Source organism: Caloenas nicobarica, chromosome 5 (genome assembly GCF_036013445.1).
Source record: "Caloenas nicobarica isolate bCalNic1 chromosome 5, bCalNic1.hap1, whole genome shotgun sequence".
Taxonomy (NCBI): Eukaryota; Metazoa; Chordata; class Aves; order Columbiformes; family Columbidae; genus Caloenas; species Caloenas nicobarica.
In genome coordinates, this window is record NC_088249.1 from 66,552,796 (window position 1) to 66,578,093 (window position 25,298).

Below are 25,298 nucleotides of genomic sequence, written 5' to 3' on the forward strand. Positions count from 1 at the left end.
TTCACAGATAGTGACATTTCTTTTTTCATACTGTACAAACGCAATGTACCTTCTTCTTTGCCCTTCCTTGTTTCCCAGTGGCCACATTTGCCGTGGTTACCGTGAATCCATCTCATTTGTTGCTGTTCCGCTTGCTGGTTTGGTTGTTTTTTTCCCCCACAAGCTTCCTGTGGTCACTTTGGGGTGTCTTCCACTCATAACTGTGACACTATATTCAGAAGAAAATTCAGAAATCACCACTGTAAAGAACAATAAGTGATTACCTGACACATTTTAGCATTGCTTTAGTACCAAAACTAACTGGAAGTTGAGCTATGAACCACGGCTACATTCGTCATTAGTAGTGTTATTCACCTTGCATCGTAAGTGTCAATCATGCACTCAAAATGCCGCTAATTAGGGTTTTCCTGCCCAAATGGAATGCTCAGATGATCAAGCAGTGTTGATATTGTTAGGCATATACACAATTTCTTTTGTTCACTTCACATTCTGTAGACCTCTAACGAAGCATTTATCAGGTACACCTTCCCACTTGCAGCATGGAATTCTGCACTTTAACCTGAAGTATCACACTGATATTTTTCAGCGCAGCATCAGACTATCCTTTCTTCTGCTTACGGCTCACAGAACACATATAGTAGGCAAACAAATTCTGCTGGTACATCGAAGTTTTTAGAGGTTCCGTTTAGCTCATTTTATCAGCACATTAGTGAATTGCCTGAATAATTTGTGAGTCTAGAGCCATACTGATGCATTTAGCTATAGACATATATACAAAATTTTCAAAAGTATGCATCTGGTTTTAACTGGCAATGAAATAACGGCCCGATATTTCCGGCCCTGCTGGGCAGCCAACATTTTAAATTGCCTTTAAGTTTCTGAAAATTAAATTGTTTTGAAAATCCAGTTCACGAAGATTCTCTTCTTTCTACGGAATTAGAACGTATGAAATGGCATCTATTGTATCAAGGTATCACTTGGATCAAGCACCTATATTTATATATGCAAACATCCAGTGAGCCAATTAAGCACTTGACTAATTTAAAGCACATGTGACTAAGTCATACTGGATGGATGACCCATTTCAAAGCTTAAGAGCTTTGATTTTAGCAACAGAAAACAATATTGCTGTGTCAAGCTTTCAGTCTTATGCAGAATGAAGTGTTAATGGGCAAAATCACGTTTCAAAATACAGGCTTTATTATCTGCTATTAGCTAAATGCTTCATACAATGCTGTTAATAATACAGAGAACAAATGCAGATAAACATTAATAAACTCTAACTCAAAAGAAAATAAAATAAAAGCAAATGCATTAATAAAAGAAAATTGTATTTATATGTGAAATCATTTTAATAATGTTGTTTCTAGGAATAAAAATACAAAACACAGATATCCGGAATTCTAAACGCATGTTTGAATACCTTACCACCTGAAAAGTGCTGCATTTCTTATTCTATTCTTCTTCTTCTTTCAGTTATCTCGAGAAGTATATTGCCGCTGTCTTTCCAGCACTAAATGTGAAACACAAATTCTTGATGATGGAGAACTGTTTATGGAAATTAATACATTATTGCAAAACACGAATATGGACAAATGAAATTCTCTTCTTGGTAAAAATACTGCAAAATGTCCTTTACTCTGGCACTGGTGTATCCATTGACATTTACTAACCACATATGCTATTAAAGCGTGAAGACGTCTGCTCCAGAATCACCAAAGTCTTTGCCATTTACGTAGAACAGAAGCAGCAGAGGAAAAGAAAAGCATGTAGTTTGAAACATGTGAACTATTGCTATTATTCTAACACACTTTTCTACCTCTGAGGTTACTAGTTTTTTCTAGTGGCTTAAATTAGGACCGTTCCCGAATAACTACAGCGGACAACGGCAGAAAGTTTCAAACACACAAAAAAAAGGTCTTCTATCTGCATTTTCCTAATTTTCTTCTACATGTGTTTTCTCAAAAGTCCATGTTTTCTCTCTGCTACGTATCTCAGTATCTGTGTGTGAAACTGATCTCATGATTTGTGTTTAAACTCACTTTAAATACACGCCCACCCCCCAAAAAATAAATATACACATATATATATATATAAAAATGCTAAGCATTACGACTTTGAATCTCACAAAATCTGAATTAAGGGTGAAGTGTGGTTTGGATTATGCCTCAGAAAGACAAGCAGCAATGTAGAACCTGTCTCCTCAGGTGAATAACGATGATTAATTTGGAATTGTTTGAAGTTTGTTTACTCAATGCAAATGTAACAGGAGGCTTACGCAGGCAAGTAAGATGCCACAGGAATCAAATATCAAAATAGAAGGGGAAAATAAATAAACACATCCACGGTGAGGTACCTGTGGAATTTCTTCACTGAAAAGATAGAGGATGAAGGCAAGATGAGAGAAAACATTAATATTTGTTTCACACTTAGCTTTGCATATGACCTTTGTTATCGAATGCAGTTGCTAAAGTGCGAGCAGAAAAGCCAAAGTGCAAACGTTTTTGAAGAATAGCTGCCCTTGGCACCTGCTCGCGCTTGGAATCTGTTTCGCACAGGTTCTTACCCAATATTTAATCTCCTCTTGTTTTTCTAGGCTCACACACGTGTATATAGACATATATCCTTCCCTCTGGCATTACAGTTACAACAAGAAGTGTCTATAGGAAGTGAAAGAGACGCAGTTTTTGCAAGTTACTCTTACTTTGAAACAGACTCGTGACAAGTTTATCTACACACGTTTGTTGACAAAAAGCGTTAAACTTTAAAGGAAAAGCAAACAATAACTCTTCCTGAAAACGTCCACATTTCCCCATCTTGCTGGTTAAACAAACTGAAATATCCATTACTTGATTTTGGAAGAACGCGTGTATGCACGCCTAATATTAAGCCCATAGGACTCGTCAATCAGTCTTTTCTTACGAAAAGACTGTTTTTTATAAAATAGTCACCTCGAAAAATAACCCAGGGAGTCTTCTTATTAACTCAGAAGTGGGTTTTTCGAGGTTACGAGCTCAGGCCTCCAAAGAAACGTTGTTTACAACCGGGTGCATATGAATTATGACCAATGTTGATGCATCACCTGCGTCTCATTTGAGGTATAGATAGGAGAACGACCATTTAACGATACACTTGGCCAACTCGATTCTGCAAGCGAGACATTTTTTTTCCCGCTGAACCAAACCCTCCCTCCGAAACTCCCTCAGTAATTGCAGTTTCCGCAGGTCCCTCATCCTGTAATTTCCGACGCCGATCAGCAGCTTTAGGAAGCACCGACATCTCTAAAATTGAAAACGCATACCGAAAGCTAAGTTGCTTACACAGCTCCATGCGGCTAATTACAGACACTCAGACTCGAACCCGCGGACGCTGCAGCCGCACTCCCGCCCGCCGCCGCCCCGCCCGCGCCAGCACCCCCCCCTCAAAACGCCTGACTGACGTCCCTCTCGCCCACTCAGCGCTCGCAGTGCCCGCTGGGCGCGAGGCTATTGGCTAAGGAGGTGCGGGGGGGGTGGGCGCAGCGCAGAGGTAGAAGCCGTGGGTGCGGGAGGTCCCGCTCCTTGCCGGTGCTGCGCGGCAGCGGCGGCGGCGGCGGCTCCCGCGGGGGAACGTCTCCCGTGCTGCCTCCTCGCTGGTAGCGAGCACAGCCCCGCCGGGCCGCCCCGCGTCTGCTTCTCGCCGCCCTTCCTGCCTTGGGGGGTCGCCTAAGCTTGCAAAATGGCTGACGGCCGGGACGACGCCTCGGACCAGCTGAAGCAGTGGCGGAGCCAGCGGGGCTCGCAGGTACCGGCCGGGGCTCGGGGGCTGCGCCCCTCGGGACCCCGCTCTCCGCCGGGCACGCTGGGCGGTAACGGTCCGGCCCGCGGCGGGGACGATGGGCCGGCGGGCGGCGTTGCGTTTTGCAGGGGCCGGGCGGAGCGGGGGAGCCCGGCGCTGGAGCCCGGGGAGCCCGGCGCTGGAGCCCGCAGAGCCCGGGGGTTGCCCCCCTTGGAGCCCGACCCGACCCCGTGGGAACTGGGGTTGTCGGGCGGAGCGCTCGGGTCGGTGCCGCGGCCGGGAAAGCCCGAGCGGGGCCGCGGGGCCCGGAGCGGCGCGGGCGGGCAGCGCTGCCCCGTCCGCAGCCCCCGCGGCACCAACGGGCTTTATCTGCGCCCCAGCAGGGTGGGCCTTGGGCAGAGGCTTTTATTATTTTATTTTATTTCCCATCTCAAATCGGGTATTCGCATTTTCAGCTCTGCTGTCGCATCGATAGCAGCGGTAAAAACGTAACTAAGGGATAATATAGAAGATAAAAATACATTTGGCAACTTGCAGGGACTTGTTTACCGGGTTCAAGCGGATCTGGGCTGAAATCATAAGAACGTGTGATCAACAGCGTGGCACCCGGTCTTCTGAAGGCGCAGAATATACCCCCAAAATATTTGGGTGAAAGTATAAATACTGCAAAAGCTGATTTTCCCCCCCTCCCTCATCAGATCACTGTGACACTTGCTACTCTGTATTTTCTGACAGAAAACTGCATTTGGCAATAAGTACTTCTGCTGCTGGTTATTCTAAACATTAGTCTTACAAGACACGAGTGCCTCAGTTCCTACTGTTCGTAGTTAGGTCACCTTGGTTTTATTCCTTCCCCCCCCGATTCTGAAAGGTACTGGGTGAAAACTGCCCTCAGCGGTGAATTGTGGCTTCATCATATTCCAGCATGTGTTATAAGATTTTCTTTTTGTACCACAAGTTATACTTCTTTTTTTTTTAATGGATGTTGGCTTTTCTGTAACAAAGCAGTATTTGAACGCAGGCCAATTTGAAGATTGGGAGGCGACCCAAAGTCTGTATTGCATAAGGAGTCATGAGACTTTTAAGATAGAAAGTAGGGAGGACTTTTTACAATTTTAAAGTGACTTGTATAAGGTGCAAAGTATCAGTAACGTCTGGAAGTGTGTACTTTGATGTGTGGTGTTTACAACAGCTGGAACTAAAATTCTCCTGGCTTTGTTTCCCTTCTTTCTGTCATGTCAGTTTCATGCTGGAACGAAATACATATGCAGATTCTAAAGTTCATATCTTTTAAGGTTTTGACTATTATATGCAGTGCCCAACCATATGAAAATATATAGACATCAAACAAACTCGAGTGCAAAAGCAGTAAGAGACTTCTTCTTAAAACTGCTGTGGTTTTTCTTCTCTCCCTTCACACTGATGGAACTTATTTTATGTGCCCCATGTAACATTATCCTGAAACTAAAATGTATATATCCTACCATTAAAAAAAAGTTTGTACTTCTAATGTGAACACTAGAAAGAAACTTTCAGAAAGCACCTAAGCAAAAGAGACCGTACAGCCACAAAACTTTTGGATAGGTTTGGTTTCAGAATTTGTGGTTTTAGCTACTACTTTTAGTAGCCTTAAACATTAGCATTATGGAATAAATGGTTTGCAGACAACAATATAGCCTGTTGGTTTGAGAAAGGCTGTTTTTGTAGAGGAGAAGGTGAATTAAAGTCCTACCGCTGGGTGGTTAAACCGACTGGGCTGCTTAGAATTTACGAAAAACTCCAGGATGAACTGGGCTCTAATCGAACATAACTTTGGGGTTTCTCTTAAGAGAATTTCTTAGAATGATAATAGAATTCAGAAATGGTGCTGAAGCTGTGCACGGGTTTTGTGCCACGGGCTGCCTTGGATGGGATGAAGTGGAAATGTCAGTGTCTGTGTAGAACACGTGGGGAGGATGGGAATGTCTGTAAGAAATGGTAACGCAGGGAGGCTGGAGAGGAAAATGCACAAGCATAGGATGCCATTGGTAGGATCTGTTCTTTTTCATCACGTTACAGCGAGCATGCTCATCTTAGATGAGTATGACAGAGCCATCAGTACAAAAAAATCAATTTATGGTTAGGAAAACTAATACACTGGGCTTTAGCTGTGGAAAACTTGAAGCTTTTAATCAGCAAAACTAATGAAAATAAAGGAAGAACACTGGCAGTGCTGGAAGCTGGATTTAAAAAAAAAAAGAAGCTCTACCTAAAACTCTGGAAAAAAAAAATATTGACCAAAAAGTTCTGTTAAAACTATTGTGATGTGTGAGCATTTGATATTCTGATCATCTGCAGACTGTACATGTTCTAAGAAAGGGTTTTTCAAAGCAGAGGCTTGGAATGGGTGTCGAGGTGGGTTGGTTGTAGCATTCGTACCTCAGTACAGAAAATATGTCAATATAAGGAGCTGATAATATAATGACATTAGTTTGTGCTTGGTGAATATCTGGAAGTAGAATATTTTACTGAATCGTGGAATGGATGAACGAGCTGTTTCCTAAAGTTCCTTGAATATGGTGGTGTCCTTCTATTTAATGTACAAAATTAAATTCTAATTCAAGAAGTTCATTTGTAATGGCAATTTAAGCACTTTCTAGTTTAAGCTGATAGCTAGAACATACAGGTTTGAGGGTGTTAAATCATGTGGGGCCTGTATGTTAGGGTGTGATTTTAAGAAGTTGACCTCTGAGATGGGAGAACTTCCCTTGTGCTCTAACGAGGTGATTTCTCAACGTGAGCAGCGAAATAATTTTCTTTGGCTCATTTAAAATGGAGCAAAATAGAACGTAGGAAGCGTGGGATATATAAGCAGTGAAAAGAGTACCGAGAACAGTTTCTACTCTTGCGTTTTCCCTCGACAAACTATAGATAATGTTTTTATTTAAGGAGTTGTTCCTTCCACTTTAGGCTTTATTTAAAGTATTCTTAAGTGGTAACTTTCTTGTAAGTTTCCAAACATAGTTTTCGTGTTTGCAACTAGATATATTTTGTCTTTTGTAAATATTTGTACAAATTTCAGTGCAGGTTAGAGTTTCAGGCATCCCAAAGGAGGTGAATTTATGCTTATAGCTTTATGCTAAAGAAGTGGTGAGTGAAGAATAAAGAACCCAGGTATTTTTGGAATTCAAGCCAGCTAGAGCAGCGTGTGTTGCGGATTAGGAAGAACACAATAAAAATGCAGTTATGCTGTCAAATGTCTTTCATGTGGTTATTCATGTACTAGAGTAACACAAAGGTATATGTGAATATAACTCTCCCTGTATAATGTGCCTCATCCAGAACTCGGGCTGTAAATGGGAAGCAAAACTGAGGTTGTCAGTATAGAAGTTGGAAGCCCATAAAGTTGCTGATATAATAACACAGACATTCTCATCAAGAATTAAGTTATTTTCCTTCTCTTCACCATCCCTTTCCATTTATAGAACTTTAAAAGAAGGAGAAGTAGCCAGGAGGGGGTGAGTGAGTTTCTTCTGGTGCGTTTACCAGGGTTCAGGTGTGTGGGTGCCGCTGGCAGAAGAAGGTAGGATGGTATGGATAGAGTCCATATGGATGTGTGCCAGCTTAGTGCAACATCCAACTGGTCATAACCTGACTCAGATAATTGAGCTTATCCTGTTGCAAACCTTTATTTGTTTTTTGGTTCGTTTGTTTTGGTGTGCATTTTTTCTGCCTTTTTTTTTTTCCCCTTTTCTTTGTACTAACTTCTATTCTGTTCTTCTAAGCCCTTTGCAAACATCGCCCCAGCTCCTAACAATAAATGTGCTCTGGGAAGAACTGACACCTGCAACCATCAAGTCTCTTTCTCGCTACATTTTTTACAGTACCCAGTAAAATAGGATTCTCGCCTTAGAGGAGCATATGACCCCAAACGTGATGCAAATAAAGTCTTTTCTACTGGATTTTTTTCTTTTTAAGAAAGTGTGAGTACACTCAGCTGTGGTGCTACAGAATTCCAACAGATTTTTCTTGAAATTGTCTTGGAGCAGCTATTTTGTTTGAGTATAGAGTCGCTTCTACCGTATGAGATGCTGAGCTCTAAGTAGCCTACAAGAGTGGTAACGGCGAGGAAAATAATGAGTATGGACTATCTTGGGTAGTTTCTTTATTTTCTTTTTACTAACATCGTTGTCTTTAAAGTTCTGGTTTGCTGTCCTTTTGACAGGATGTTTGTTGGTAGTCGGTCTTCTGTTAACCTTAGTTCTTCCATGGTATGAGAGTCTGGAATGATGATTCTATGGAATGATTGGTTATAGAATTGTTTTGGTTGGAAAAGACCTTAAGGTCATCGAGTCCAACTGTTAACAGAGTTATTTTCCATAGTTCTTCCAGATCAATGGTAGTCATGGGAATGCATTTTGGTCTTTATGCTGTGTGACTGCAGCTCTTTGCTTTCGCCTTCACCCCTGTACCGGTGTTACCTTCCTCATCCCCTTCTTCCATCCTTTCCTGTTGAGTTGGGGGGCAAACTGAACCCTAACTCATGTTTTAAGGTCGACACTTCATATTTTTCTTGAGGCAAGATATATACTCTGAACTAGTAACGTTTCTGAACCACAGAAAACACTCTTGGATTATACATGACTCAAGCTCCTCTTCTTAAACAGCCCCAGACACAGTTCTGTAGTTAGACATCTATCTTTTCTGTGACCTGTTCCAGAATCTTATGGCATTTTGCTATATCCTTGTTAATACGTCTTTGACACATAATGGTTGAACAGACATGCGCATTGTGTGGCTTAATAATAGAGAGATTTTAATTTCTGGTGGTGTGATATTGACTGCTTCTCGCTTTCAGAACCCAGATGTCTTGACCACTGGTGCTGGGAACCCCGTAGGGGATAAACTGAATATCCTGACAGTGGGGCCACGTGGACCTCTTCTCGTTCAAGATGTTGTTTTCACTGATGAGATGGCTCATTTTGACAGAGAGAGGATTCCTGAAAGAGTCGTGCATGCAAAAGGGGCGGGTATGTTTAAAACACATACTTTTTCTCTGTGAAGAATTGGACTTTAAAAAGCTCTAGAGTTGACATGTACACTGTGACAGATAAATTGCATCAAATTATCTATAATTTAATATTATAGGTTGTAATAAGTAATTATATATCAACAACAATGGTAAGACCTGGGTTAAAAGAACTCGATGCCAAAACTTGAAGCACTGAAAAACTTTTTTTTTTTTAAAGAAGAAAAAGTAGTTATAGCCCTTAGATTTTTACTGTATTTGCTGTAATTGCTGCTTCCTCTATCTGTTCTTCCATAGCAGCCCATTCCTCTGGAAGGGAAGACTTGCCTATCTCTGTTTTAATGTCTGTTTGCATTTTATTTGATAGAGATTCTCGTTTTGTCATCCGGTGGATGTGTCTGCCAAAGCAAGATGATGGTCTAATAATTAAATTTGAAATAAAACCCAACTCATTTAAAAATTTGTTATTGACCTTAGTAGGGTAGATCTGGCACTGCTGATTTTTTTTGTTAGGTGTTGCCCTAGAAGAAGAAAATATGGGACTCAGTTTTATTGTAATGTGAATGTACATGGGGAAAAATTCCTCTGTGGGGATGGGAAGAGCTCTGTTGCTTCATCCAGCTTACAAGTGGACCAAAAAGTTGTGCAACACATATGAGGATTAAGAGGAGCATCCAAAGAGCTACTGTTTGTTGTTTGCACAGTAGAAATAAGGTCTGTGTTGCTGCTGGGACCTGTTAATGATCAGTCAAGGAGGGGAGAGTGAGCACTGTGCAAATAGTAGTTTGTGTTAAGTGAATTTCATTTTGTGAAAAGAAATGAGTGCTTTAGTGCATAGTCATAAACTCTGGTTAAACTGGTGTATTTCCATGTTTCCTTTTGACTTAAAGTTGTATGTTGGACCATAACGGAGCCTTCATTCCACTCACAGTGTACCTAGATCTGATATTTTGAAATTGCTTTTCTTCAGGAGCCTTTGGCTATTTTGAAGTCACTCACGATATCACCCAGTATTGTAAGGCGAAAGTGTTTGAACACATCGGCAAAAGAACTCCGCTTGCGATACGATTCTCCACTGTGGGTAAGGCTCTGAACTTTGTGTGTATTTTTACACATGTACCACAGCGATGTTTGCTTTGTGGAGCGCTTCATATGCTTAAGGTAGTTTGCAATGCTTTCTACCAACCCATTCCCCTTCTGTGTGTTTTATTTAAATTGCAAGACCTTAAGCAGCTTCTGCATCTTTCTGCCAGCTCTCTGTAGACACTTTTACTCTGGAATGTGGGAGAAAGGAAAGTCTGAGCTGCTTTTCTTCTTCTGACAAGAGAGAGCTTGCTTTGTTTCTGGATGGGTCAGAATCAACACTTGAATGCTGCTGTTTAATACTTGGAAGTTTGATATTTATCATCTCTTATGCTGTAGGGATGTTTGGGGGATGAATGCTGTAAAGTAAGCAGTAGCCAAAGAAGAATAAACAATCTTTCATAAATAAACTCTTATTTCTTGAAGAGCTCAATGCATAAGCAACCAAAATCTTAAATGCTGTTCGTTAAAAATATGCTTTATGACTAATATCTTGTCCAATAGAAAATGATCTTTTGAAACTTCTGTGTTTCAACTCTATTTAAAAGAAAAGAAATCCCAATGAGGGTTCAGTCCTGGAAGTAGGATTGGAGAGATAATAGTCCAAGGAGGCTGAAAGAGCTGCTGGCTTTGGCCTACTGGCTTTTCCCTGGGTCACCAAACTGAAGGGCTCATGGGATGTTCCCCAGAGGAGAGTTTGGGCTGTGACTCTGTGCTCAAGTGGGTTTTTGCATCATTACTTTTCTTTCCCCTGCTGTGTTGGGACGTGTTTCTTGCCGGCTCTTCCATAGTACGCAATTTTTTTAAATGAGAGAATGAACGTCCTTGTTATCGTGATGTTTAGCATTAGCTGTTCCTGAATACTTGTGGAATGCTTTTTGCTCAGGTATTGTGGTAGGTACTTTCCGTCTCGTATAAAGTTACCCATTGAAAGGACTGTTTTGGGTAGGAAGGGTATTAAAAGGTTTACAACTCTCCTATAATTTCCCTTTATATTAGGCATGTTGTTTAGGTTGCTACCTTCCAAATCAGAGGTTTCGCACTGGGATTTGGTGCACAGAAACGAAGGTGTTTTTAGCCAATTCAGATTTATGATCTGATATTGCCTCTATCAGCGATAATGCAAATTCCACTTTTAATTAGTTCAAATGGATATGCTTTCTTTTAACTGTGGCCCAAATGCTTGGGTGGGTGTCTGTTCACACTTTGAAACCTTCCAGTGCCTGAGGTATTGTTGAAAATACGCCAAAAATTCCTTGGTACAGAAAAGACTTAAAACCCTACAGGGGCGCGGTTTATTGATTTATTGCATATTCTCACGTCCTGCATTTTAACGCTTACAATTTGTATGCATTTCCTATTGTAACACTTCTGTACATTCATGTTTTTCTTCAAGCTGGAGAATCTGGCTCAGCTGATACAGTTCGTGACCCTCGAGGCTTTGCGATGAAATTCTACACAGAAGATGGTAATTGGGATCTCGTGGGCAATAATACTCCCATCTTCTTTATTCGGGATGCACTGTTGGTGAGTAAGTACGAAAGGTGAAGGTACTTGTGAAAGAGGCCAAGAGTTCGTTCACATTTTGTTCTTGCTTCACTGAGAAGCAAAAGGTGTTCACACTTTAAACTTTGTTAGATGGTCCAGATATTTTTTTGACTTGAAAAGGTGGTGTTTAACAAAAAAAATAAATTTTAAAACTAATGCTTTGTTACTTAATGCGGTTTCATGCCACAAATAGCACACATGTTTAGTTGTGTTTGCTAGTGTATCTGCCACAGCAGAATAGCCAGCGAGTAAGTACATTATCAAGTTTTTAACTTCAGATCTAAGCAGTTTCACTGGTGTTCAAATTAGCTGTTTTACTCTGCAGTTTGCATTCTGAGCCTGTTTTTAGGGGAACACTTTTCACTTTAAAAGTTTCTTGCAAAACCTTTCTGTTAAGTCTCAATTTTTTTGTCTTTTAGTATAAGTTTCACAGCACTTTGTAAGTAGAGGGGCTTTCCTTGAGCACAGGAGTTCTGCACAGATAATGTATCTTTGTATTGATTTAGGAGTCAGATACTCAGTAAAGTTCAGATACACAAATATGAAAAGATTTTCTTCTCACTTTATCAGTCACAAAATGAAAGCATTCTTTAGCTTTGAATAGTCCATTTATACCAAGTGTAAAAGTTTCATTTGCCCAGACCAGTAAAATTAGGGTAATGAATCTGGCTGCAGGAGGGGCATGACAGTATAGAATATTTTTTTTCCAGTGATCTCACAACTTTGTCTCATCTTTGTATGCTGTTCCTTTCATATTTAAGTGTATTGAAAAAGCTGTCTTATTTTATACCAGGAGTTGCTTAGTACACTCTATATAACGTGGAGATGTTACAGAACGCTTTCTTTTTTTTTTTTTTCCCCCCCTTTCACTTCTGGACAAATTAGTTTCCGTCCTTCATCCATAGCCAGAAGAGGAACCCTCAGACTCACTTGAGGGATCCAGACATGATGTGGGACTTCTGGAGTCTCCGACCAGAGTCTTTGCATCAGGTGAGGTTTCCCTTTGACTTTTTTGTGTGATTAAGAAAATCAGGTTATGACAGCATATATTTTTAACTATCTCTTTTGCATGTTTTATCTAGTCCACATAATCTCTAGGAACAGTAAAGATGGAAGGCCTACAATAACTTTTAAGGCTATTAGTACATGTATGGAGCCTTTTCTTCTTTCAATGACTCTATGAAATGGGTGGGATTCTTCTATTTTCATAATCGTATTTTATATAGGGATGAAGGGAAGGTGTTAAGTTTTCTAACTGGAGATAGTGAGGAACAACAAACTGTTAATGTTGGAGAACAGTGAAGTACTGGAAAGTAATGCGATCACATATAAGTTTATTTAAAGCTGTATATTGTGTAGCACATTACATCAACTCCAAAAGAGACTACAATTCACAGTGCATTCTAATTATTCTGAAATGCATTTGTGTCTAAGAATGTTATTAAAAAAAAGCTAATGTAAAATTAAAAATGCACTTGTATTTTTTTTTTAAAGAAAATGGGTTCATACAGAAGCCTTCCAGTAAATACTAACTGAAAAAAGTACCACAAGAATTGTTTGTGATCACAAACGTGAAGAAAAGCTGCATTTCGATTGTGTTTGCATGGTGGTATGTTGAGTGCTTGAAGACTTTGAAGTTGTTAAGGACTTCAATTTTCAAATTTTGTCTTTAATGTGGAAAGAATTCTTATTTATATTTGTAACTTAAATTATCCGTGCTTACCTGCTCTGCGCTTATAGGGGAAAACAAAATCATTACTGGTTAACATCTTGTGCTTCACCAGATATTTCATGTGGGCATAAAACTTCACATAGGTTTAATTCACAATTGTTCTTTGTGCAAAACCAAAGCAGTCTTATTTCATTAACACTCTTAAACTTTAAACTAGAAATTCCGCAAGGAATTCATAACATTAAGGTAGGTTCCAGTGATGCAGATGATGGAATAAACTTTGTCTCAAATGGTCACTTTATCATTTTTCTGGTGAGTCCGTTGATGTTGTTTGATCCTTCTCTGTAGGTGTCTTTCCTGTTCAGTGATCGTGGCATTCCTGATGGTTATCGCCACATGAATGGATATGGATCACACACTTTTAAACTGGTTAACGCCAGTGGAAGAGCAGTTTATTGCAAATTCCATGCGAAGGTATTGATACTTTTATTTTCCCGTTATCCATTGGAAGTATACATTGTATTGGACTTAAAGTTTAAACATTGTCTAAAAAAGTTCTGTGTCTTTGCAAGATTAAGACTTGTTACTGCACAGACTCGGCAAAAAGGTGTGTGTTTGTTTTATATGGGGTGGATGCCTCTAACAGATACAACAGACATCACTGTTCTTGCTGTGACATGTTGGGTATTTACTAGACTATGAAAAACTTTTCTTTGGGGAATTGCCTCTTGTTACTGGAGAACTCAGTTGCATTTCAGCCTCATCCCGCTGGGTGTTTTGGGCATGAAGCTGTGCAAGAACATCCTCTCAGGCTCCCTTGCTATCACCGAGTGCAAATGCAAGAATCTTCCAGCCCTTTGCATGTGTGTTTTATTCAGTGTGCGATATGTTCATGGCCGTGCAGTGGTTTGGATTCGACAGGTGCTTCTTCAGGCTAAAAGTTGTCTCAGTCTGGATCTGGTTTCTGTTCCCATTTATCTTCTGGATATGAGCTGCATTGATCTCATTTTTAAGGTGGCCTCAACTGTCTGCCAAAACAGAAGGACTCTGTTGCAAGAGCATTGCAGTTGAAGCTCGCAGGACCTTACAGAACTTCCACACCTATGTGAAAAAGTGTATCTCGCTTGAAAACAACTTCCCTTTGAAGTTTTCAAGGCCATACCTCTTCTTACCTCATTACATTTCAGTGGAGGCTGGACATCTGCCTTGGAAGCAAGACTGGAAACAATTATGTTAGGCTAAGAGGGATCATATAGCTGCTTTTAGCCTTTGAGTTGCCAAAAGCTTATTAAAATGAGGTTCTAGTTAGTGCTAAAGATGTCACAGCAATAGGGGTGGGAAATTGAGTTTCATGTGGAATCCAGAATTTTTATCCCTCAAGGCTGCAACTGTTTTATCACTTTATGTTGACTTGTGGTCTGTAGGAAAAGGTGAGATGATGGGAGAGTAAAGGAGCACTCCATCCTGTAAGGGAAGAGTGCAAAATACGTGATTTGCTGCAGGGGTTAGACCTTCGTGTTTGGTACCTTCCATTCTGCAGTATAGCTTTACGTACTTATTTCACTTTTATTAGAGAGCTGATTTTCACCTGGAAGGCACCTGTTGAATGTACTGTTCTTCTTGACTCAAATTATGGAGACTGGAACATGGAGAATCACATTCTTGTTTTATAAGTCTTTTTAAGGTACATAACTATTAATGATTTCTGCAATACTTTCTGCATGTTGTAACTGGTGCTACCATGTTTATTGCTTTTAGACTGACCAGGGCATCAAAAATCTTCCCGTTGAAGAAGCAGGCAGGTTGGCTTCTGTGGATCCTGATTATGCAACGCGTGATCTTTACAATGCCATTGCCAAGGGGGACTATCCGTCCTGGTCTTTCTACATTCAAGTTATGACCTTTGAAGAAGCGGAGAAGTTTCCATTTAACCCTTTTGATGTGACTAAGGTATCTCTGATACTGTTGTGAATGTTCAGTTTCAGCAAGCTTAAGAAAGGTCATGAGATGAAAATGTAGCAAATCATGGAATAGTTTGGGTTGAAGGGACCTTTAGAGGTCATCCAGTGCCCCCCTTGCCGTGAGCAGGGGCATCTGCAGCAGCTCAGGTTGCTCAGAGCCCCGTCCAGCCTGGCCTGGGATGTCTCCAGGGATGGTTCAGCCACCACCTCTCTGGCCAACCTGGGCCAGGCTCCCACCACCCTCAGGGCCAAAAATGCCAGAACTGAGCTCGTGTAGAAAAAGTTTAACAGTTTCCATGGAATAGCACCATTTTCTTACTAGTCCCTATCAATAAAGTTTCATCTGCCCTTGTTATTCTGCCCTTCTGGTTTTTTAGCGCACTCTTTATTACAAGGTCGTGATGAGTCAGAAATTCAGGAGATGAAATTATATTGATGTTCTGTCTGGTGTTACTCTTCCTCAGCGAAACAGGGCTTGATTCCAGGCCTGCAGATTACAACTGCCCTGCATTTCTGAAGTGTGATCTCAGATCCTATAGTCACACCCTGAGCTCATTAGTTTTAAGTGTTATTGGTTATGTAGCGTCTGATCTTGTCAGACCTCCAATTGCTATTCCAAGGACTGGCCTGTTGAAAGATAGAGGAAAAAAAAAGTAATACAAGTTTACGTTACTAATGTTATCCTCCCAAAATGGCTAAACACTTTTGAACTTCAAAGTACAGGCTACAATGACAAAAAAAAAAAAGGCTGATTAAACTGGTTGCATTTTGAAGTAGCTGAAAACAATCGTGCCACCAGTTCCACCTATGATATTGCATTCCTAGGCAGCTTTTCAAGTGCCAGTATTTAATTTAAGCAGCCAGGTGCTGGGATTATGTTGGGATGATGAATTAAGTTGCCTTAGGACTCTGTTATTCATTGCAAAAGACTTTGTAAAATAAGACAGTTCTCAAAACGTTTGTTAGCAAAAAACAGTAATGTGTTTTCTCAATCAAGACTTAAATCAGGCAGATGTTGCCTGGTAATTATTGAAGCTGCATAACACTATAATAATGTTGATTTTAATGTGCGTGTGTGATGTCTTATAGATTTGGCCGCATGGCGACTACCCTCTCATCCCTGTGGGAAAGCTTGTCTTGAACAGGAACCCTGTGAATTACTTTGCGGAGGTGGAACAGATGGCGTACGATCCTTCCAACATGCCACCCGGTATCGAGCCCAGCCCCGATAAAATGCTGCAGGTAAACTACCACACGCACAAGAGTTTACCTGAAGAGCATTACACTTGCTTTGCTGTTAGTGAAAACTCTCCTATCCCTCTTTGTATCACAGCAGTAAACCTGACAGACGGAAAGCAAGTGATTTTTTTTTTTTTTTTTGGTGGTTGTTTTAAATGATCATCATTTGTGCTTATCCAAAATTTAAGTATAAAGAGAACAGGAAAGAACTAAAGAAATACTAAATCTAGAATTCAGAGGGCATCTGCTTATTTATTTTTGCCTTTACTGTGTATCTTAGAATTATAAGCTCTTATGAGTGTGAGAGGTGGCATTTAAATGCTCTTATATACAGGTATAACTAATCCCTGCTATAAACTGCAAGACTGTTCTTTAAGAAGTAGTATCAGATATTTTGACCTGTAAGAAATCTGATAAAACTTCCTGCAGTAGGTTATTGTCTGCAGAGTTTTGGATGTTGGCATCTTATGCTTTTTCAGATTAGAAGTAGATTGTTGTTTCAAATGGTACCTGTAGAAAAAAGGTATCTTGACAGTTTTAACTGGATAAACTCTTGAACCATCGTGCAATTCTTTTGTTTTGCCTCTCTTGACTCCCACAGACTTCATGGTTAGAATCAATCTGTCTTGGCATTCAGATGTTACTAGAACTGCTTCAGATTCAGTTCAGTAAATAAATAAGGGGCTACCATATTTCAGATGTAATAATTTTTAAAATCTGAGGTTGAAAATAAGTAGGAAAGTATTATTAGTAACATTTAGCACTGTAGTCATGTTCCTCTCCACACATGTAACCATTTTCCTGCTTCAGAACAGGTTTAGCATCCTGAAGTTGGTAGGGAATACGAAAGCTGCATAAATTCAGCTCAACCTGCCATTATTCACTGGTATTCCAGCAGAGTTAGTTTGTGGCTGAGTGTTGCTTTGGACATAATTTGGAGTATGTCAAGTATATAAGTGCAACAGTCTTCTCCCTTTTACTATTTAATGTGAATAGATTTGACGTATACCACTTAAGTGATCTCTTTCGGCAAGTGGTGGTTAATGCTTGTGCTGAACATTTTAGGGTCGTCTTTTTTCGTATCCTGACACTCACAGACACCGTCTGGGACCCAACTATCTACAGATCCCTGTGAACTGCCCCTTCCGAGCTCGTGTGGCCAATTACCAGAGGGATGGGCCAATGTGTGTTTCTGACAACCAAGGTAGTGATGAATATATCTTTAAATATAATGATGCTTACGCATGTACTGCCAAATTCCTTTCTGTTCACAGGGGATTTAAGATACTTGCCAAACAGATTTGCCTTTTTGCAGGGGTTAAGCTGTCAGTTTATTTGCTCCCTTTTCAGGTAACTTTATGAATGTGTTGAATTGTACCAATCCTCACGCTGATCCTTGAGGAGGATCTACCTCATTAATTCTTCTTAATACAAAAAGTGGCCTTTTATTCCTCTTGTTTCCTGTGTTCTTGATAATTGACAAGATACTGACTCTTATCCTGCTGTCTCCTGTTTGAGGGATCTTGTTGAAAGCATTCTTGAATCTGAATATTTTGTATTGCCTTCACTCTTATTTGTGTATCCACTGCTTTTCTCTTGTCAGTCTTGTTCAAGTGTTGAGAATCAAGACTCTGCTGTAAAACATAGGGATGCTTGTGTAGATTACGGAATGCATTCTCCACATCTTTTTCGAAGATTTTTAAAAGAAATGCATGGATGTTTCTTATACTACTTCAGCCTTCTTTGAAGTAGTTGGTAGTCTCTTAACTACAAGTGTTTTTTCAATTCTATGTAACTTCTGTCTATAAATAGACTTATTTTTAATTTTGTAAACAATGAAGAGGAAAAAAGGAGGTTTTTTCTTGCTTCCTGAGAAGTAGAAATGTTTGTCATCTTTACACACTTGTTTAGAATGGGTGTATATCTCTTCTATTAATTCAGGAAGGGAGGTTTTAGATGCTTGGATAGGGAGTGAGGAGTTTAAAAGCGTTAAAACCAAATGAAGCTTAAGAAGTCTTTAAAAATTGGCAAATAGGCCAGAGAAAGAGGGTTTGCAAGCAAACACCCAGTCAAATGATTTTGGTTATGTCCCTAGTTTATGTTCCTTTAAAGAATTCTAGAAACATGCTTGTTTAAAAGAGACTGAATTGAACAAGCTCTAAAATATTTATTATTTAAAATGAAGAAATATGCCTGAGAAATGGTTTCACAGGAGTTAATTACTGCGTCTTTGTTTCCACTTTGAGGCAAAAATCTTTTCTAAAAATAGAGGTGGCCTGAATGTCTTTAAGAAATCTGTGTTTGCCTTTTTAAACTGTGAAGTCTGACTTCCATCTTCTCAGTCCACTTCGTTAAACTGCTTTGCTTTCTGATTTCCAAGAGGTTGCAAAAGGCAAGAGTATAAATGCCAAGACTAGAGCTTTAACTTCTCTATTCAGCAGGTTATGTTCTGTTAGCATTTGCCCAATAATGACTGGTTTACACCTGAGAGTAAAAAAGGAAATACTGAAGCTATGGCTCACGTGAAAAACACAATATTCCTCTGGGCTATGAATCCTAATACTTGCGGAGGGAGGAGAGGGGAATATTTGGAAAGCAAACACCTGAAAACAACCGCTCCTGTCCAAGAACAGATAATAAGTTTAGTTTTACGCAGTGATGTAAATTCGTTATGTGGTTAAAAGAAACCCCCTACGTAGTTCAGATTAATATAATACTTCAGATATGCAGATGAAAGTGTATTTTTGTGCTGCCTTGGACTAAAACTTTTAATTACTTCCCTGACTTTGGTTATTAAAATTGTCTTAGCAGTGGTGTTGTAAGAGTGGCCAGACCTCCTTATTTCTGAAACAAATAAATTTTTCCCCAAAAAGCACTTCCTACAAACAGAATTTCAATGGCTGTTAAGGACTGGCTTGAGGACACATCTCATGATGGGTGGTTTGTTGGCCGAAAAATGCTGACAACTGTTTTTTAATAAAGCGAGTCACAACTGGATAATTGATTTAGGTTCTTCTAGGCAAAGAACATTTTCTGTCTTCTGACTTAGTCTGGCAGAGCTGGTATCTGATTGTTTGGCGTTTTTTTGGGGGGCTTGTCTGTTTTCAGGTGGTGCCCCAAACTATTATCCAAATAGTTTTAGCGGTCCGGAGGATCAGCCCGTTCTGAAGGAGAGCCGCATTTACATCACGGGAGATGTGCAGCGCTTCAATAGCGCTAATGAAGATAATGTGACCCAGGTATGATGTATGAAAAGGCTTTGTGTTGCTTATTAAATAAGATTAGTTTATAGGATGAGTTCAGAGAATATTAAGAATAATTCAGCCAAGACTCTTCTCTGAAGCATCTGGGCCAACCTGAAGTTCGGCTCTTGTGAGAACCTGGAATATCTCCATATAGCTTAATTATAACTGAATATATAACTGAAATAATGACTCAGTTTCTGCTGACAGGACAGTAGGTGAATTCTCGCAGACCTTTGCCATCCGTATTCTGGGCACCAATATCTCAAAGTTGTGACTTTGTCTTCTTGCGGTCAGTGTCTGCAGATACGCAAACTAGAGTACACATGTAGTGTTGTGATCATCAATTCCTGAATTGGACCCCAACAGCAATATTTATTTGCATTAATTCAATAAGCAACAGTTATTTCAAAGTAGAAATGGGAAGAATTGTTAGTGAGTTTGCAAAAAAAAAAAAAACCACCCTACAAATTGGTTGCCTTTTGAATTTTAAGTATTTTGAGTATTTTAAGTGTGGCCTGACTAGTAAGTGAAAACTGTTCTTCAGTAATAATAAATCCTGAAATCCAGTGCTATTGGCTGCTGTAGGTAGAATGACTTGCTTTTGGTAATTTCAAAACTTCGTTTCTAATCATAAGGTGCGAATGTTCTATACCAAAGTGCTGAATGAGGAGGAACGCCAGAGGCTGTGTAAAAATATCGCCGATCACCTTAAAGATGCCCAACTCTTCATCCAGAAGAGAGCGGTAAGTGGCCTATTTGGTTTTTACCCTTTGCTCTTTATTCCAGATTTTCTCACCCTCTAGTAACTTTGTCAGAACGGCAGTATGCTTCTGGAAAGGAAGATCAGGAATTCTTCCCTGAGAAGGCAGCTCCTGGACTTTTCTTATGCAGGAATTATCAATAGAGGACGCTTAAGTGTGTGTGTGTTTATGTAATGTAGTATAATGTAATGTATAACCTGTTAAAGTAACTTTTTCCTGATGGGAAGAATGGGGCTGGTGAACATCAAGGATGTCGTTATGTGTTTAGCTTGGTGTTTCAAAAACCAAGTGACTTCCATGTCATGTTTTGCTGTCAAGAAGCAAAAGGCAGTGAGGGCTGGGGAGGGACTGGAACTTCACCCTTCCCAGTGGAACTTTATTTAAATCAGGGAAGAGCTGTACATTCAATCCTAAAAACAATGTTTGAGGATGTTCAGAGCTCCTTCCTGGCAGGTCAGAATTAGACTTTTAGCAAAGTTTTCATCTTCCTTTTCTTCCTTATGTGCTGCTCGCAGACCACAGAGCAGAAAACATGTTAAAGAACATGTCTCAAGTGGAATTAAAAAATTCTTTTCGCCTTTTTTATGTCTTCCTGTTTAGGTGAAAAACTTCACTGATGTTCACCCTGACTACGGTGCCCGTGTTCAGGCTTTGCTGGACAACTACAATGCTGACAGTGGGAAAAACGTAAGTTCATGATTTCTGTAGCTGAATTTTGGCTGTGAATTATCTTTGTTGGATTTACAAAAAGAAGCAAAGTGAGAAATTAATCTTGATCCCCATTTGGTTTAAATGGCAGAAGTCAGAGCATGTAGAATTACAAAATGAGGCAATGTGGATCTAATTACTTGTAATTAAATGCTCATTAACCAATGAGGTAGAATTCCTTTGTTTCAGCTGGGGTTTGTAAGGCTCCGGGCAGATAACCGTACATGATACATGGTGTGTGCAGGTTGATTCTTCAGACCAATGGTTACCTGCTCTTTGCGATGGGGATGAAACATTTCCGTGAGCCTTTCTTGGGCTCAGCGTTTGCTACACAGACAAAACTGTTGCTTCAAGTCCTTGGTTTTTTTTCTGAGCTTCCCCCAACTACTTTTGATGGAATTCACTCTGAATATTTCTTTTTCATTATTTTTTTTTTTAGAATGTAATTAGGACATACACACAGTCCGCATCCCGTGTGTCTGCCAAAGAAAGATCCAACTTGTAAAGCCTGCCAGAGAGATTTACTCTATGAATTTTGCGTCCTTAGAACTGCAGGACAACCTGGTGAAGCTGTTGATGAATGTAGCCGACTTCCGCACAAATCGTGAAGCGTTTTACAGGCTTGATTTATTAAGCTTTCAAGTGCCTGTATCTGTATTAGAAACTAGATAACACAAGCTAACAATCCTAGTGCCTTTCAACACTAGTGCTTTACTGCTTGTTAACAACATATGGTGTTTTTAAGGAAATTTATGATTAAAAATTGTCTTCGTTTCTGGAAGCAAACATGAGTTTAATCAAAATACTGTTTCATGGTTTTTTGATAAAAATTTCCTGACTAAATCAAACAATAGAACTTCTATAATAATACTGTGATTATCCTTATGGATAAACTTCATGATAAAAAGTTGATGTTGCTCAGTATTTCTAATAAAATAGCTGTCTGTATGTATTTGTAGACAGCTGCTTCGAATTTCGTTTTTGGCTTTCTAGAAGTTAAACAATGATATGCAGTAGTTTGAGTAAAGTGTTGGTTTTGTCTCATTCCTTAGGACAGAAATAAAGCTAACTAGGGACTTTAATCTCAATATAAGTAAATTTATTCCTAATATGTATTTTAAGATAATCTGTGCTTATTCATACTAGGTTGGATATAACTGACCTAAGGGCAGTAGGAAAGGGTATTTTCTTATTTCATACACGATACAACTAAATTGATTACATCTTAAATTCCTTTGAGGGGGGTGAAGTAATTCTTTCCGATCTGTAAGAATTTAAATAGAAAAATATCGTTTTTCCAAATGTCTGAGAAATTAACCTCCAAATGCATGAATATTTTTGTTGGTCAAATTCAAGCTCGGGCATTTTTCAGAGCTGTTCTGAACGCTTCCTTCAATTCTGTTCTTTTACTGCCATAATCTGACATCGGTATCTATCGGTCAAGCCAGAGCTAATTTCAGAGTTAGACATCAATTAAAGTGGGATGTTTATGGATGTGGCTGTCTTTAGCTAGATATATGGATAAAACCTGATTTTAGGCATTTTTTCTTGTTACTTAATTTAGTTATCAGTTGAAAAGATTTTTGGAACCCTTTGGACTGAAAACTGTTCCCTATTAGAATTCCTTAGATCCAAAGGAGTTTCTTTAGCTTAGGGATCTTTGTTTTGTTTTCAGTCTTGGAGCATAAGCTTTAATCAGATCTTACTAATTGGTACTAATTGGCACAAAATGAAAGTGTTTATATTTGAGAATTTAGAGCAATAGTTAAGTGATAATTTTGGAATTTCTGGACTTACCTTGCTTGGATCTGGGTAGTGGTGGTAGAACGTTATCTGCATTTTAATGCTTTATTATACAAGCGCACAACAAAAACAAGGCTTCAACTATTGTTTTAGGAGGGCCAAAATCCCACGTAGTATTTTTTCTTATTTGGAAAGTGTTACCCAGTTATGGGGTAATTAGTGTCCAAGCTGACTGGTGGAGTTTTGAATATAAATCTGTCATAGGTGTTGCGTGTCGAATTTAATCCTAACAGACTAAAAGAGCAGCTCACCTCAAGTTCTGATAACTCTCTGCCTGTTAGTTGTTGTTCTTCCTATGCCAAAGAGAAAGATCAGTGCATACATGTAATTAGTCCAGATCCTTGTTGTGCAGCATTAACCCTCGTTTGAAATATTTGCTTTCCTTGTTTGCCTGCTGATACTGCCTAATCAGCATTTGCATTGGAAAAAGCACAAATATAATACATATTAAATTAATTTAAACTCACATTAAATACAAATAATTTCAGAGCCCACCTACTAGCTTTTAACTCAAGTAAATGTTAAAAAATTTCGAATCATAGCAGGTTTGGATTTTTTTTCAATACTTTGTGCATTTGTGAGTCTGTCTTGGATTGTGTTTTGAATAGGAATATTTCCTGATTCGGCATTTAAGTGTGAATTGGCGTTCCAAGAAGTGATGGCAGACAGTAAGTGCTGCTCCATTAAATTGTAGAAAGCTGCTACTTCTCCAACTCATTTATCCACTAACCTATTGTGAAAAATCAGCTGTATTGTAGATGCAGTAAGATAATATGAACTTGATAGCCTGTTCTGGGATTCAATTGGATTTTTACCTGATCAGGCAGGTTGGAGCTGAAAGAGCTTTGTGAATGGGTGGGAATATTTCTGGCTGGAACATAAAATCCTAATGAGTTTTGGAAAAGAATAAGCAAGGCTTAATTGTTTAATTTTGGCTGTGTCTTTTAAATGAATTGTATTATCTTCCTCTTATTTCTGAAATAAAACCGAATTTAACAATCTCTTGGTGACATGTCTTTTTCTGTGTGCATGATTTCAAGTATTTTCATCTAGGAAGTTCATGCCTTCATCTAGTATTTTGTTTTGGAGGTTGTGCAGAAGCTGCTGAAGTTCTGGGTAACTGGGATCTATTTCAGAACTTAGTTATTTGGCTTTGGGCTCAACGCTGATGCTTGGAATTCACATGTAGGGGCCAAGCACCAAATTCTGCTCAGCTCTGTGTGAAATTCCTTGTTTGGAACCTTCTCTAATTTCCTGAGCAGTCAGAAAAGGGAACACTATTGCAGTTATTTTTTCCCTAAATCGCTAATTTTCTATGGTAAGGAACTCTGTGTGTGTCATGCCTCATTGTACATTGTAGAGTCACCTTTACAAGAGGGTGGATAAATACACCGATGGACCTTGCAGGAGTTTTAGTCAAATATTTAACATGGGAAACTATTTTATTAACTTGGTCCTGGTGGCCTTTATCTCACAATACCCATAAATGATTATCACTAATAAATTCTACAGTAGGTTATACTCATTTAGAGTACAGGTTAACCTAAAATTGTCTTGGTATCAAGTCAGAAAAGAGACTCAAGCAGCAGGGAATGAAGAGGGAGGACACATCTTGTGCAGTAAAGCTGAGAAGACCGAGGATGGACAAGGTGGGTACGTGTACCTTCTGTGGCTGCCTTTGTTTTGAAAACTCACCATTTCAGTGTAGTTGTGCTTAAAAGATTGACCTGTGCTGCTAAACTGACCGTGGCAGGTGTTATACAGTGAAATTTGGCCTTTTCAAAAGGCGCTGAGAGGGTTGGGCAACACTGGGAGAACAATAATGCTATTTCTTCAAATAACAAGATAAATTCTTTTACGGCTACTTACTGTGAGAATAAAAAGACTGTTTGCCTGACATGACACAATCTCACTTGTGTTTTGAGTTTGTGTTCTGCTCAAGTAAAATCAAATATTCCTTTTGCAGGTTGCTGCAATACAACTTTCAGTTGTGAGCAAAGGAGAATTGCTCAACATTTTCCTATTAGTTTTATTTTACCTGCACGTCTACGTCTGTAACAATAGAATTTGGGAATGAATTTGAAATGGTTTAGAAATCACAGCTTCTGGAGTACCTCTCCTTCTCATGGGCCCTTCCTTTTTATTCCTAGGTTGTTTTCCAAAACGGTTGGACTTGAGTAGCTGAAAGCAGCAGCAGATTCCAGAATCTCTGGATGTTTTCTCAAGTGAGCTGTGCCAGGACATGAAGAGTGTGTGGGATCGCTGACTCTTCTCCAGGATAAAGGGCGAGGTAGGTCTGGATCTGATAGTTACCGCTTTAAACATGTTGGAAAAAGCCCTGAATTCCTTTCTTGAACCCAAAAGCCATTGAGAGACATTGTCTGCTGAGCAATGTGTAGGTGTCCGTGGCTTCAGTGTCCTTTAAGTTAATCATGTTGATTTGTCAAATAATGTTATACACCTGTTCCTCATATCAGAGGAAAAAGCTGTTTG

The 25,298-nt window shown here is 39.5% G+C and overlaps 1 protein-coding gene across 1 annotated transcript; it reads left to right on the top strand.

The window, feature by feature from the left end:
* Positions 1-3,497: 3,497 nt before the first annotated feature.
* CAT (catalase) lies at positions 3,498-23,804 on the top strand. Its single transcript, XM_065636522.1, has 13 exons — positions 3,498-3,783; positions 8,615-8,786; positions 9,756-9,866; positions 11,265-11,395; positions 12,302-12,406; positions 13,437-13,562; positions 14,847-15,038; positions 16,139-16,291; positions 17,354-17,492; positions 19,397-19,527; positions 20,169-20,276; positions 20,895-20,981; positions 21,442-23,804. The coding sequence occupies exons 1-13, from the start codon at positions 3,718-3,720 to the stop codon at positions 21,505-21,507; spliced, it is 1,587 nt and encodes a 528-aa protein (XP_065492594.1). The 5' UTR covers positions 3,498-3,717; the 3' UTR covers positions 21,508-23,804.
* The last annotated feature ends 1,494 nt before the right edge of the window (positions 23,805-25,298 follow it).